Genomic DNA, 15,517 nt, shown 5'->3' with positions numbered 1-15,517 from the left:
CTTAAAGTTCTTACAGGAGCATAAATAAATGCCCTCTGCTGCTTTTGTTCAAAATGGGCCATTTTTGCAGAAACACTGTGGTGTAACTGATAAAGTGAAGCAATGATAGTTTCTCAGTTCACTGGCTGATATGTTGAAAACTATATTACAAATCCTTCACTCTCTCTTTACTTCCACAAGGAATCACAAAATCCAAACAAAAATCTTTACAGTAAGAGTTTAATTTTCCATATGTGCTACGAGGTATTTACAAAAATACATTGTAACGTAACAGACCACATCAAATAGCATCCAAAATGTTCATATAAACTTTATAAAGAGACTTTTATAAACAAGCATTTATGTGACAAAAGAAGCAAGCTCAGGAGGACAAATGTGAGGCATTCAGGTACACGTCAGGGCGTACTTTACAAATTCATAACATAAAGTGATGACCAGGTAAGTGCATAAGGGTGACATTACTGGCCAAGGTTTCGGCAGCCTTGGAAAATAGAAAAAAAGCCCTGTATCTGTCAAATTTAACTGAAGGTACACAATAATGTAATGAAATTACAGTCACTAGCTTGGAGACAAAATCAGTGCAGACCTGGGAAAAAATCCTTTTCTTCCCTGAGTCCCTGTGAAGAACTGATTTACCCTAGGGCGGATATTAAAGGCATACACGTTTTAATCTGATGTTGTCATGCTTAAAAGATTTGCATGTAGCGAAGGACAGGTAATTGTTCTAGTTGCAAACTGTGCTCAGTAAAGGTCAAGTTTTGGCTAAAAATTTAAAGGAAGTAGTAGCTTATTTTGCAGAAATCTAAAAAAAAATTAGGCAAATGTTCTACTTCTGCCCAAACAATTATAAAATCCTGAAACATGCCGATAAAAGCACAAGCTATGGATGGATTTGGTTGTTTTCTTATTTCCTGAGACTCTTTGTAACTTGCTGTAAGAAAAGTCAGTGCAGTGTATATAATCAGCAAGAATTTGCTTAGTGGGGTGAATGAGATAGCAGTTGGACATAATGTACTATCAGGGCAACCATGACAAGTCTGGAAATCTGAAGGTAAAGCAACAACAGTGAAATCTGTCTTGCAAAACTGTTATATAAATAGGGTAGGCTTGAAAAGGTGCTCATTGGAGAAAGGCAAGTAATACAAATAAAGATTAAAAATGTGTCCAGTACAAAACAAAAAAACACCATGAAAGTCACAAACACAAGTAGGAAAATGGATAAAAAGTTCCTCTAGTTTCGGATAAATCATAAGACATTTGAGAAGGCTCACCACACCTGAGTGTACGGGTGAAGAAGAGTGCAGAAAAAAACAAGCTTTAAATATAATGAGTTATAAAACCATTCTGTAAACTCAGACTCTGTCAGACAAACACTTCCCTACGTGGGCCTTTTCCCTGAGGAGGCTGCAGTGTGAGTGCAGGGCCGGGGAGCGGTACAGCTGTGTGAATGTGTGCGCTAGCATCCAGCTGTGTTTCCGGCGTGGCAGGAGGGCTGAGGAACAGGTCATAATCGAAGCCCTTCAGAGGCTGAAGAGACAAAGTGAGGCCTCTCCGAGCTTTTGCGGCTCGGTCTGGTCTCTCTCTCAGCTTCAGGATCACCTGAACAGAGACGAGAAACATATTTTGAATGACATGTTTTATGTTTGAACATAATGACACCATTAAGACCAGTGGTTCTCAACTGGACACACTTTCACCACTTACAGATGAAGCAGAAATCCTTAGCCCTCTTATTAAAACGTCACAGCTTTAAACATTTTCTGTTACCTCCACAGGATGGCGCTGCAGCAGGGCGAGGTCAAAAGTTGTTCCACTGAAGAAGGTCTGGCGTTTGAAACGTTCCAGGGTTCTCAGGCGACGGACAGGACTCTTGCACAAAAGCTTGACAGAGAAATATGTCGTTATATGTTTAAAATAGACAGCAGATGCTGAATGTTTGAAGGTTTTATATCAATATGATTTCCCTTTGAGGCATTACCTCAGTTATAAGCAAGGCCAGTGGGGGGGTGAGGCAGAGGGGCATCTCATAGGGAAAACCTCGCACTTTTCTCAGCATGCTGCAGTGGTCTGGTTCTGGAGGCACGGGGAACTGAGGACGGTTAAAAAGTAAGACTTTTATTTGAAAAAGCATTAGTACTGACCAGATTTTAGAAAAAAAATAGCTTTCAGTTTTAAATCTACAAAAATGTTCTTAAACTTCACAGTTTAATATAACCATCTTTTAAAGAATTATTTGAAATTATCTCATCATAAACATATTAAATTTGTTTTTACAGGTTTATTTTTTCAAACCAGCAGTCTGATTCAAGCTCAGTTACGTCACTAAAAGAGTAACATCGCACCGCACCTTCCCTGTAACCAATGAGAAAAGAAGGATTCCCAGAGACCACCAATCAGCTGCATGGTTGTAGGGTCCCCCACTCAGCACCTCTGGGGCTGCAGAGCAGACAGAGCATGCTCACAACACTGAATGTACTTAATATTTATGAATAACTAAATCTACATACTGGTGCAATAGCACATCCATTATTATGAAAATAAAATACAACAAAATGTTAATTTTAGGTAAGAATTAGAGAATGTTAAGATTATGTGTTGGACATTTTCTCACCCATGTATTGGATTGTTCCACAAATGGTGAATGCTCTTCCTCCTCTCTCCAGGCGACGGGATAAACCAAAGTCAGCTAAGCGAAGGTGTCCTGGAACAAACCATTTTAATCACATCACTGTGTGCACGTGACATGAATCTACATTCAGATTCTTCTGACTGACGCATATCAAATAAAGTAAAACATACCAAAAATAAATAAATAAATAAATAAATACACCAAACATAATTTACTAATTTCAGCAAATATGAATGGATACAAAGTCTCGTTCTTGTCTAAAGACAGTTAAGCACCGTAAGAATCCCTTTGGAAGCTTCTGTGTATCATTACAGAGCTTTGCTGCTCTCTGCTGGAGAAAAGCTCATACTCACCATTGTCTGTCAGAAGTATATTCTCCATCTACAAACAGGAAATAATAGTTAAAAACATTACCATCTACTCCTACACCTAATCACTGTATTTTAACTAAACTTCATGGACATTTATCAATAGAATATCTGCCACTTTACATCAGATAAACTTACCAGCTGACACATAATTACCACTACTCTTATTCTATTCTTCTTTTTATTCACATTTTAATGTCTGAATCCTGTATTTTTGTGTTTATTATCATCTTGACCACCTAATTTGATCTAATTTTATTGACACGTTGTTTCAGAACATTTTGAATTTTAGTATTTTAGTAACATTATTAGTATTACAAGAAGAAGAGGATACAGGCCTGATCCAAATCTTCCCCCCTTAAGCCTAAGCACTGAACGCTCACAGACTTTAATGGCATCAGGTGTGCAGTGCGTGAGTTCACGAATCTGCAAAGGCTTGTGATGGGATAAAAAAAAAATTGTATTGGGACACGTTATCATGATGTAACATGTTCCCTGGAACCAAGATGTGCCATTAAATGACTAGAAATAAAAAGCCTGCCTCAGTTTTTTGTGCAGCAGGCTGTCTATATTTCAACACATTGTCAAAAGCTAAAATCAAAGAAAAAAACAAAGAAATGTAGAGTGCATGTCAGAAGTATTCATCCCATTGGATTGTTTTTTCAATTAAATAATAATATGTGTTAGAAAATAAGTGTCTGCATAAATATTCACCCCCTTGTTAGTAAATGCACCTTTGGCTGCAATCACAGCAAACAAAAGACTGCTCAAGCAAGCTCTGTCAGGTTGCACAAGGATCTGGCATTAAAGTCCAGGTCTTGTCTGGTGTTTTTCATTTCCACATGGGATTTTAATTTATGTTTAACATCAGTTTTATATGGGACAACAGATGGAAATGAGCAACTTGCTAAATCTGGTGCAACCATATTTTTATTTATTATGTATGAATGATCAATGCCATTACATGCTGTCTCTTGAAAATAGACTAAACTAAACTAAATTCTCTTTTGGATTGAGGGCTGGGCTTTGACCGGGCCACTCCAGAACGTCACGTTGTTGTCTGTAAACCATTTCTGTGTAGCTCTCATTGTCTACTTCAGGTCCTGTCATACTGGAAAACAAATCTCCTCCAACATCGTAGTTCTCTTGCGGATCGAATAAGATCGTCGTCCAGAATTTCCCAATATTTTGCTGCATTCATTTTACCCTCTATCTTTACGAGCCTTACAGGGCTGGCTGCTGAAAAGCATCCCCACAGCATGATGCTGCCACCACTGTGCCTCACAGAGCTGGTGTGTTTGTGGTGATGTGCAGTTTTTGCTGTGTCAAACATAGCGTCTTGTCTGGTGGCCAGAAAGCACTTCTTTTTCTCTTCTGACCAAAAACTTTCTTCCACTTGACCATGGAGTCTCCTACATGCCTTCTGGTTAAACTCGAGTCAAGATTTAATGAGTTTTCTTTAACAGTGGTGTTCTCTTTGCCACTCTCACATAAAGCTTTGACTGGTGAAAAACACCGCCACAGTTGTTATATGTAGAGTATGCAAAGAGGTTTTCCTGTAATTTCTTTGGTCAAAAAAGCAAAATTATATGGACCATGATTACTTCATTAAATCAATAAAAGGGTATAACATCCAAGGGGGTGAATACTTTTTATAGGCACTGTTAAACAATATAGAGTCCAACAATACACTCTGTCATTTTGGCCTTAAATCTATGAATTCAGTTTTTTCCTACCTTCACATCTCGATGGATGATCCCAAAATCATGCAGAAAGCCTGAGAAAAACAGAAAATATCAAAGTCAAAAAACAGACAAACTAAAATGCCTGGCATCCATCACTGTTCCATATTTTTTTTCTTCCCTGTATTACATAGCATACGTACCAAGAGCACAGCCCAGTTCTGCTGCAAATACACGCACTGTGTCCTCTGAAAACTGACCAATCATCTGCCAGTAAGTGTACAGGTCTCCTGTACTGCAGTAATCACACACTGCAGGGGTAGAAGAGACAGCGTTAAATCATGTGTTTGTCATAGGACATGAGATGTGAGGGGAGAGTGAAGGTCAGCGGGACGTGGAAAAGAAACAAGGAAAGAACAAACTGGTGAAGAACAAGGATAGAAGGAGGCAGCCTGGAAGTAAGGAGAGAGTGAAACTATCCTCTTTTGAAAGTAAAGACAGGTGCCAGGGCTTCAAGTTAGAAAAAAGTGGCAAAGAAGTGAATAGGTCTGGATGAAAAGATGATTGCTGCTACTTATAAGCAACAAAATAAGCTGTGATACAACAGATTTACAGAAAAGTTGTGGCTTCCATAGACTATTTCTCCAGATTAAAGCTCCTTGAGTTCCTCTAAATATACTCCATATCTACAATCATGCTGATATGATTCAGTGATGATTCACTGTTAAAGCGAGCAGGACATCTCTTTCGATGGTGACACGTGTGCTCTTGTTTTGAGCTGCAGAAGCGTTCAACATCTGGTCCTCGGGCTAAACGCTCTCTCCTTTCACAGGGGGTGGGGAAGCAAACAAACTGGGTCACACTTTCTGAGTCAGTGGCTGATTTAGAAATAAAGGGTAACTGCTCTGGAGGAGAGGAAAAAGGGGTAGAATGGATAAAGAATGCACAAGCAGTGGTAGACTGGGGTTAGTGCAGGGTTTCAATGAGACTTTGTCTTCTGTTCAGTGTATTCTTGGTGTGGGGTTGGGGATTGTGGGTAGATTCTGGACAAAACGTCCAGTGTTGAGGTGAGCAAAGGGGGAGTGAGGGGTTTCAGAATGTGGATCTGGGTTGGACTGGGTCACTGGTTTCTAGCTGACTCACTAATGTAGAGGTGGCGCTGAGTCTGCCAGCAGTCCTGAAGGTCATGGACAAATGGATGGCGAACCTGACGCTGTGGGCAAAGGTTCAAGATCAGCCTGAGAAATCTCACTTTTGACCAACTGATAGAAGCCCATCATACTTTTACAAAACTAGTCATCTGAATTCATTACTAACTTCACTAGCATGCGGCTAGTTGGGACGACAACACTGGTTAAAATTAGCTATTGCAGAAGCATACTTTAAATAAACGAGCTGTTGTTTTACATTATTTACCTGCAAAGGTTCACATCACTGATTAAACTTCTCAGAGCTGCCTTTAGCTGCTGCTGATGCAGCTAATTCAGCTACTTTTTTAAAGTGCTGTCTCCAGGTTACAGGGATTTTGTCAAGTGTCCTTGCAAAAAGCACTATACAAATAAAATGGGGATTTTTATTGACTGATCTTGATATGTGATATCATGACTGATATGCAGCTTGGTTGGTTTAAACTAAATTCTCCCTTTGAGAACACAGCACAAAGAAAGTCTCGAGATGGCAGCATTTATGGTGATAAAGTTTGCCTGTCAGCAGAGCCATCCCATCTCTCCTTGCCATGCAGGAGACTTTTAGGTGTGTTCACACTGCAAGCTTTAATGCTCAATTCAAGTTTTTTTTGCTCTGATTGTTTTTTTTTTCCCTTTTTAATTGGCTAGGTTCACACTGCAGTTTAAAGTGAACCAAATCTGATTTTTTACTATATGTGACTTGTATCTGATTCTTTTTCTTAGTGTAAATGGCACAAATCGCATTGAATCAGATCTTTTCTTATCAGAATCAGGCCACTTTCATATGTGGTACTACATCAGATACATGTCTCATCTTTTGGAATTTTACTGCAGTGTGAACAGCCAAACTGAAAAACTAATCTGAACAAAAGATCAGAAATGAGCATTAAAGTGTGAATGCAGCCTAAGTGGCTTGCATCAGACTCATGTGTGAACTTCATAGATCCATTTATGAAAGTGGATTTGGAAAGATCAGATTCATTGTGACTCAAACTGTTCAAACTATCATAAAAAATCAGTCAAGTCACTTTGGCCTGCAGCGAAATGCATCCTGAAAGGCTGTGCTCACATTCTGTGGATGCAGACATCCTGTATGAATCTCCAGCTCATCTTTAACCCTCTTGATCACACAAGTACAAAGACTAGCATTACTCTACTTGGTACAAATGTCAAAGTTCATCGTTATTTCTTCAGTGTTTTGCTTGTTCTCTCCTTCCTTTTGATCTGCAAACTATTTCAGCCATAGAAAAATAAGGCCTAACCACAGTAATGAGAAGGATGGGTCCTTTAGCAGAATGGGCTTTTGTATGAAGTTTTATGGTACAAGTTAGTAAAGAACTAACTAAAGAAGAGAGGCAGTAAAGTTTATCATATTTATATTTCTTGAAAATCATATAAAAGCTTGCAAAAAAGTAGTGATGTCCGGTGAAAAGCCATGGTATTAAGGATTTCATGATGAGTGGCTAACAAAGCCAAAGTAAACTGGTGTTATTTGTAAATAATCAAAATCAAGTCATTTAAAAGACAAAATTTTCTAACTACATTTTGTTCACTGAAATGTTCAAAATCTGCTAAATACTCACATGGACAATGACCTCTTCTTTTGACTGCTCCAACACACCGAGTCTGAGAATCTCTGATTTAGGTATAACCTGTGCACACAAAAGCAGGGAGATCATATAAGAATGCACTAGACACCATCAAAAATATTTATTCACCCATTTAAATTTTACAACAGGCTAATTTGGATTAAGGGTTTCAATTACTACAGTGGAAATAACAAGGAATTGTGACCTTTAAAGAATACTTTCAGTCCATGAGAATGAATACCCCATACTCCCAGAGCACCCTCCACAGGATTCCCTGCAGGACACGGTTGAATGCCTTCTCCAGGTCCACAAGACACATGTAGACTGGTTGGGCAAACTCCCATGCACCCTCCAGGACCCTACCGAGAGTGTAGAGCTGGTCCACTGTTCCACGACCAGGACGAAAACCACATTGCTCTTCCTGGATCTGAGGATCGACTATTTGACAGACCCTCCTCTCCAGGACCCCAGAATAGACCTTTCCAGGGAGGCTGAGAAGTGTGATCCCCCTGTAATTGGAACACACCCTCCGGTCCCCCTTTTTAAAGAGGGGAACCACCACCCCAGTCTGCCAGTCCAGGGGCACTGTCCCTGATGTCCATGTGATGTTGCAAAGGCATGTCAACCAAGACAGCCCTACAACATCCAGAGCCTTGAGGAACTCAGGGCGGATCTCAGCCCTTCCACCGAGGAGCTTTTTGGCCACCTCGGCAACCTCAGCCCCAGAGATAGAAGAGCCCACACCCAAGCCCCCAGACTCTGCTTCCTCACCAGAAGGCGTGTCGATGGGATTGAGGAGGTCTTCAAAGTATTCCTTCCACCGACCCGCAATGAGTCAAGAGTCGAGTCGAGGTCAACAGCGCCCAATCTCCACCATACAAGGTGTTGACAGTGCACTTCTTCCCTCTCCTGAGATGCCGGATAGTGGTCCAGAATCTTCTTGAAGCCATACGAAAGTCATTTTCCATGGCCTCTCCCAACTCCTCCCACATCCAAGTTTTTGCCTTGGCAACTTCTGAAGCTGCAAACCGCTTGGCCTGCCAGTACCTGTCAGCTGCCTCTGGAGTCCCACAGGCCAAAAAGGCCTGATAAGACTCCTTCTTCAGCTTGACGGCATCTCTCACCGCCAGCTCCTATCAGCCGTCTCGACAATAGAGGCACAGAACATGGCCCACTCGGACTCATTGCCCCCTGCCTCCCCAGGAACATGGTTGAAGCTCTGTCGGAGGTGAGAGATGAAGCGCCTTCTGACAGGTGGCTCCGCCAGACATTCCCAGCAGACCCTCACAATACGTTTGGGCCTTCCAGGTCTGACCGGCATCCTCCCTCACCAGTGGAGCCAACTCACAACCAGGTGGTGATCAGTTGACAGCTCTGCCCCTCTCTTTACCCAAGTGTCTAGGATATGTGGCCGATGATATGACTACAAAATTGATCATCGAACTGCAACCAAGGGTGTCCTGGTGCTAAGTGCACATGTGGACACCCTTAGGCCTGAACATGGTGTTCATTATAGACATTCCATGACAAGCACAAAAGTCCAGCAACAGAACACCACTCATCAAAACATGCTATGAAAACAGGACTTTGTACCAATGAGCGATGGTCCAGTTCTTTTTCTTCCTAGCCCAGGTGAGACACTTATAATGTTGTCTGTAGTTCAGGATTGGCTCGCCACAAAGAACACAACACTTAAAGCTCATTTCCTGGACCCGTCTGTGTGGTGGCTCTTGATCCACCAACTCCAGCTTTAGTCCACTCCTTGTGACACTCCCATAAGTTCTTGAATCTGCTTTGTTGGACAGTCCTCTGAAGGCTGAGTTCATCCCTGTTGCTTGTGCAACTTTTCTAACACTTTTTACTTCCTGTCAACTTTGCATGAATATGCTTTGAAACAGCCTCTGAGAACAGCCTGTCCTTTCAGCAGTGACCTTCTGTGGCTTACCCTCCTTGTCAAGGGTGTCAATGATTGCCTGCTGGACAAAAGTCTAGACAGCAGTCTTCCCCATGATTGCAGTTGTGTGATTGCACTTAACTTGAGTGAGAGAATGGACGCTCAAGAAACCTTTGCCAATTGGACTTTTCCACAATATTCTAATATTCTTAATAGATCAAGATTAAAACAAAAAAGTATTGAAATATTTCACTTTGGATGAGATGAATCTAGAATTTATAAAAGTTCAATTTTTGGAAGTAAAAAACTGGAGATAAGAACTTTTACATAGTAGTCTAACTTTTTGGGGAGCTCCTGTATGTCAAATTTCAAGTAAACTGATTTTAAGCTGCATTTACCCCATAGGAAATGAATGCTTTTCTGCATCACAAACAATGCTGGGCTTATTTTTGTGTTTTACATCTTGTAATAAGATGCTTCTAAGACTTGTCATGTGAAATGTGGCTTAGAAAAGTTTAAAAATGGTAATTAGGTACACTAAAAGGACAAGTTTGTTTTAATTAGAGTTTTCTGTGTAAGTAAAAAATGTAATTGTTGTATAGAAGAGGACCTACTTTAACAGCATATGTTCTCTGCTTGGTCTTGTCTTTCACTTTCAGAATGGGTCCAAATGAACCTTTGGCGATGTAACTCAGCACCTGTTGGAGAGAAGAACAGAGTCAGAGATGAAGAAGGATTCAGGTACAGAAATGGAGAGGAGATGACCGAATGAAAACATCACAGAAACCAGGTGTCAATGTCAAAAACCATACCTAAAACTAAAAGATACTGAACTGAGGTCTACCTGAAAGTGTTCGTGCCCAGGCACAGTTCTGTGGGGGAATTCAGGCAGAAACATGGTAATGAACCCCGGCAGGCTCCACTCAGCTCTCAGCTTGTCTGGGCCGACCCCTGCTAGCCTCAGGACGTGCTCTGGGATGTCAGGGGGCTTGCCTTGGATCATCCGGCGCTGGCCCAAACGTAAGGCGGTAGGGGCCAGACGACAAAGGCCTGCCGGCAGGGACAGACCCATGCTGGAGAGGAAGCCGCGCCATCCGGACGAGAAGTCCTCATCTGCCTGCCCTCCTCCAGTGGGCCTCTGAAGAGAAGACAAAGGAACAGGAGGAGCGAGAGAGGAAACACAAGGAATGAAAAGATGAAAGCAAAGATGGGGAGCAAGGAAAGAAAAGGTAAGAGAGGAGGGAAAGTTGGAGACAGAGAGGAAAGGAGAGAAGGTTTCAAGATAAGAGAAAAAAGAAAGAGACAAAGGAGAGGAGGGAAAAGGGTGAAAGAGACAACAAAAGACAGGAAGAAAAACGGAGAGCAAGGGAGGGAGAAAATACAGTATATAAAGATGGAACGAAAGAGGAGAAAGGAAGGGAGGAAGAAAAGAAAGAACAAGGAAAGGATGAAAGAGAAGAAAGTAAAAAGAAGCAGTAAGTTCACAGGATAGCAGACAGTTCTGTGGAGCTCTTAAAGAGCCTTTCCCTGTATCTATAAACAATCAAAGTGGGCATGGTAAAGTCTAAGTCCATTCATAACATATGCTCCAGTTTTATTTATTTATACTGTGTAATAAAAAAAAATCATCACTATTGGTACAATGACTATATCAGACAAGTATAGCAGCATATCATCTGCATACAATGTTATTATTGTTAATTTATTAATAGTAAGGTATCAAAGCCTCAGTGTCTGTGGCTAAAAACTCCTCAGAGGAGCTTTAAAAAGCCTTGTCAGTGTTGCTGCATGTCTCAGTAAACTCTAAGAGCTTCAGATTGACCAACGCTGGTAATCCAGGACTGTTTCACAGAAGAACAAGTATCTGCACTTATCTTGGCAGACCTGACTCACTCAAGTTCTTCTGTTACTTAACCTTTTAAGGAGTTTAGCTCAGACTGTCATGACCCAATAGTGCCAATATGAGCCACACAGGATAGTTAGATTTTAAAGGAACTTTAATGTCTGTATTTAAAAAGGGAAAGTTGCTTAATTTAGCACACATTACAAAGTAGCTCCATGTGAACTGAGGCAAAAATATAGTCAAAGGACACATGTTTTGTTTATGTAATAAACCAGTAGAGGCTTTCTGGAAGGCACCAAATGTGTCCCTCCCTCCACTGTGGCCTGTTGGTCAGTTTCAAATATCCATATATCTTGAAACTTTCCAATACAACACACTGCACAAAGACCAGATGCATTACAAGGTGAAAAAGAAAAATGCATCTATTATTGTTCAGATTATATTTAATTTTTTACAAGACATTAGTAGATATAATGCTGTACTGGTCTCTGTAAAACTATCTTACATGTATTACTGATGCATAACAGCAAAAACAACAAAAAACAAACACAAATGAAGACACTGGTGATTACTCATTGCAACAAAAGTCGTTTCAATTGGCTTTAATTAGCTTCTTAAATTGAGCATGGCTATTAAAATATAAATGCAGGAATTTCCAATGAAAGCGACAGATATTTCTGTTTGCTCTATGTTGTTGTTAAATTACAAGTAATTCTAAATATCTGATTAAGAGTGTTAAATATTGCATACATATTTGCGGGGGGGGGGGGGGGGGGATACTTCTTTATTGTACTCAAGTGAAGGTACATTTACTCTGGTTAAAAATTCACTTGGCTGAAAGTTGAATTACCAATAAATCTACTCCAGTAAAAGTTAAAAGTATTTAAGTTTACTTTAAGTACTGAGTAGCTACTGGGAGTTGTAGGGTAGAATATGATCCATCCTTCCAAACAAGAGAACAGATCTCCAACCAGGTTGGTATTGTCACACCTGTATCATGGCATAAAACACACAGCAAAGTTGACACTGTTAATTGAACTAATAAGGAGTTAGATCTCATCTATATTAGTCTACATATGGTTCAACCACATTTTTGAAAATGTTAAACATTCGATTATATAACAGAGGTGCAGTTACTCTCGAAAATCTTTGCCAATGCGGGTCATCTCTAACAAAACAAAGTCAACCGCATAGCAAGGCAATGCATACTGATGGGGAATATTCACTATGCATTCTTAAGGAGAACCTTGAATCACAGATGGGAACTCCAACTCAGTTGATAGCTTCACTCATGGTGCAAATGTGTCTTACATCAAAAAGCTGTTTTGATAAGTGATGTGGAATCATCCTGTCTCTGTGCTACTGTGTAGACAACAAAGGTCAAAAAAGTACAAGGGTTTTGTACTCAAGTAGAAGAACTTTTACTTTGGTTAAAAATTACTACACTAACTCGTGATTTTAAAATGAACTCCAAAAGGTAAAAGTAACAAAAAACTACAGTAGTTTGATTAAATGTAATGAGTTTCTTTCCAACCTGAATATTTATAAGATTGTAGCTCTCTGGTATAAAGAATAAAATATGGTGGTCTTGCAAAGTTGTCCTCAGCTGATACAAATTTACAGAAGTAATTATTTTTTTAAATTATCTTCTGTGTCCAAATATAATGTACTCAATTATGTTTCTTTAAGGATGAGGTTGTCAAAATTATGATACTACTATACTTTTGCAATACCACATGTTTAAGTATTATACAGTCTCCATGATTTAATGACAAAAAGTGTCAAAAGGTTGTACAGGAGAGGAGGGAACAATCAAAACTTGCAGAGAAACACAGCTCAGATTGCACAGAAACATAGGCATTATTTCAAATCAGAAATGCTGACAGTGTTTTTGTGTAATAAAGACAATGTGTAGGATTTCCCCCGCAGTTAAAAACAAGACATTACCAAATATTGGGTAATGTTGAAATTATTTTTTAATACGTGATTATTTTTAAGTGTCTCATCTTATGCATTTTTTTAACAAATGAATAAACATTTAATAAACAAAACAATATAATATAGATTAGACATAAGCTGAATAATTTTTTTATATATTTTATTTTGACTAATATTGCTAATTCAATTTAAATTGTTATATTAACAGGAATGATCATTTTGGTTGTTCTTATTTTTAATGTCTGTCTTCTTATAAACATGCTGGTTTCTTGACTGATGTGTCTCTGACTTTAAAGCTTCATATTGAGGAACCTGATAAAAAGTTAAAGCTGTGGCTTGGTCTTTATATCAGGAATGTCTTGTTTTTCTTTTACTGCTAAGAAAAGACCTGTTTCTGCCACTGCAGTACTGCACTCTGATTATGGTGATATTTTATATATGCATTCATCTTTTGATGCCTTAAATCTTTGGATACTGTATATCATGGGGCACTGAGGTTCATAACTAAACTTAAGTCCATCACTCATTATTGTATTCTGCACGATCGAGTCGGGTGGTCTACATGGATCACACAGACAAAATTACTGGCATATCCTCATTTACAGGCTTTACTTTGTCTGTTTCCATTAAATTTGTGACACAGACACAAAATTTACTTTTGCTATCTGTTCCCAAAGTCCATCTTGAAATGAGTTTCAGGTATGCTGCTCCCACAGCTTGAGATCTATAACAGAAAATTCTGTCTGGATGAGCTAGTCTTTTTAAATATATATATATATATTTCTTTAAATATAAATTAAAGGAAGATGTATCAAGTTGTAGATGTTTACTAAAGAATTTGTTCTGTAGCTTGGATTTGACTGATTTGTGTTTATAATGGACTTTTTATGTTTTTGTGTGTAAATCTGTGATTGTGCTACTGCCTGCCTTGGCCAAGACACTTTTGTAAATGAGATCATTAATATCTGAGGTTTTCCTGGTTAAATAAATGCAAATAAATACATAAATAAAATTCCCCAGCCCTAGCACCAACCCTATCTCAGAGCTACCTATTTGATCAGTCTACCTAAACATGAGATCAGACAAACCTGGGGACTTAAAACCTTGTGGACAAGACCACTCGTACTGTAAGCATTAGTGAAGCTCAGTGACCAACACATTTCTTTCATAAACAATTCTTGCTCTCAGTGGATGAGAACATTTTATAATGTTTGATTTACATATGCAGTCACTTGATCACAGAGCCCATCTTCGCCCTGGGCTGCAGCAAAGCAGATCTGATGCTCTGTGGTGCAAAATGAGTGTAATCAGCCATGCAGGGGATATTATCATAGGAAATAATGAAGAAGCACATCTACAGCGATATACACAACGTCGGTGTTAGATCTGCCCTGGATCTGATGGTACACTGGTCGAAGTTTGGATTTAATTAGGACGTGTGTTTTTATTTTTGCCAATTGATTTTTGGACGTCGATACCGGAAGCGAATCGGCTCAGCTGTCAAAATAAAGGTATAAAGGTAATGGCTTCTCAGAAAAGACACTGATTTAAGGTGGAGTATAGAGTTGTAACTAATAGAACACTACCACTTCGTTATAGGATAATTTATTATACTACTGTTCAAGAAGTTGCAGAAGAAATTGTTGAGTCTTGCTTATATCATCGAACCAGCGTTTTATCATTTACATGGAAATAGGGAACACCTGCACGCGCGTCACACCGTAGTAACCAGGTATTTCACACCACTCACCTTCCTTGTTTTACTGCCGTCGGCCCCCATCAGTGCGACGGGACATCAGCGCTGCAACCACGGGGCGACATCCGCTCCTCATCCAGGCACCTCACGGCAGCCCTGCCACACTTTCATGCGCAGCACTCACACTGATTTTAGATTTGAAGTCACGATCTCATACAGATAGCAAACACGAACACTACCTGTCGTGCATACACCCCCGCGGTGCAAAATGTGACAGATATGGCGACATAAAAACAAGTTAATCCCGGGCATGGGCAACGTCAGCGCAAATCCGCCCACAGCTTTGCCAGCCAATGAGACAGCAACCTTGTGCAGCTCAGCTCCCCCTGCTGCTTGCCGTACTCGCGGCCACACGCATCGATTGTACAAATCCGCGATCATTCCAGGCGCTTTATTTTTCATTCGCGTGGCAGACCACATGACGGGATTTTCTCATGAAGGGAACAAACAGATGCATCAATAAGCTGCTCCATCAATTAATGCATTTTGTGGTAATATAGCTCAAATCGACCTATTCTATGCTGCACACTCAATTCTTTCCCCTACTTTGGTCTAAAAATAACCAGTGCATGCATAATTTCTGCTGCCTCAACATGATGTGAGGCGCAAACCCCCAGGGCAGCATCAAAGG

General features: G+C 40.0%; 1 protein-coding gene and 1 long non-coding RNA gene across 2 annotated transcripts; one reads left to right on the top strand and one right to left on the bottom strand.

Annotated features, from left to right (window-relative positions):
• Positions 1-302: 302 nt before the first annotated feature.
• On the bottom strand, positions 303-15,081 carry rskrb (ribosomal protein S6 kinase related b). Its single transcript, XM_041801840.1, has 13 exons — positions 14,881-15,081; positions 10,194-10,487; positions 9,964-10,047; positions 7,450-7,518; positions 5,823-5,892; positions 4,883-4,990; positions 4,734-4,774; positions 2,983-3,010; positions 2,612-2,701; positions 2,348-2,436; positions 1,979-2,089; positions 1,768-1,881; positions 303-1,599 (listed from the first exon to the last, which is right to left on the bottom strand). Exons 1-13 carry the CDS (start codon positions 14,908-14,910, stop codon positions 1,363-1,365), a joined length of 1,365 nt encoding a protein of 454 aa, XP_041657774.1. The 5' UTR covers positions 14,911-15,081; the 3' UTR covers positions 303-1,362.
• LOC121519063 lies at positions 1,979-2,804 on the top strand. The gene is made up of 3 exons (XR_005992687.1): positions 1,979-2,106; positions 2,277-2,472; positions 2,664-2,804. It is a non-coding gene; the product is annotated as an uncharacterized LOC121519063 (long non-coding RNA).
• Positions 15,082-15,517: the final 436 nt, after the last annotated feature.

This window comes from Cheilinus undulatus, linkage group 12 (assembly GCF_018320785.1).
Source record: "Cheilinus undulatus linkage group 12, ASM1832078v1, whole genome shotgun sequence".
Taxonomy (NCBI): Eukaryota; Metazoa; Chordata; class Actinopteri; order Labriformes; family Labridae; genus Cheilinus; species Cheilinus undulatus.
Note: the sequence above shows the minus strand (reverse complement) of the source record. Positions and strands in the feature narration are given on the sequence as shown.

Excerpts from the sequence above, each read along its gene's own strand:
- rskrb (XM_041801840.1), bottom strand. The coding sequence starts at position 14,910 with ATGGGGGCCGACGGCAGTAAAACAAGGAAG. Across the intron at positions 7,519-9,963 it reads AGAGAACATATGCTGTTAAA|GTTATACCTAAATCAGAGAT; the intron begins GTAGGTCCTCTT and ends TTGTGTGCACAG. Across the intron at positions 1,600-1,767 it reads TGCAGCGCCATCCTGTGGAG|GTGATCCTGAAGCTGAGAGA; the intron begins GTAACAGAAAAT and ends GTCTCTGTTCAG.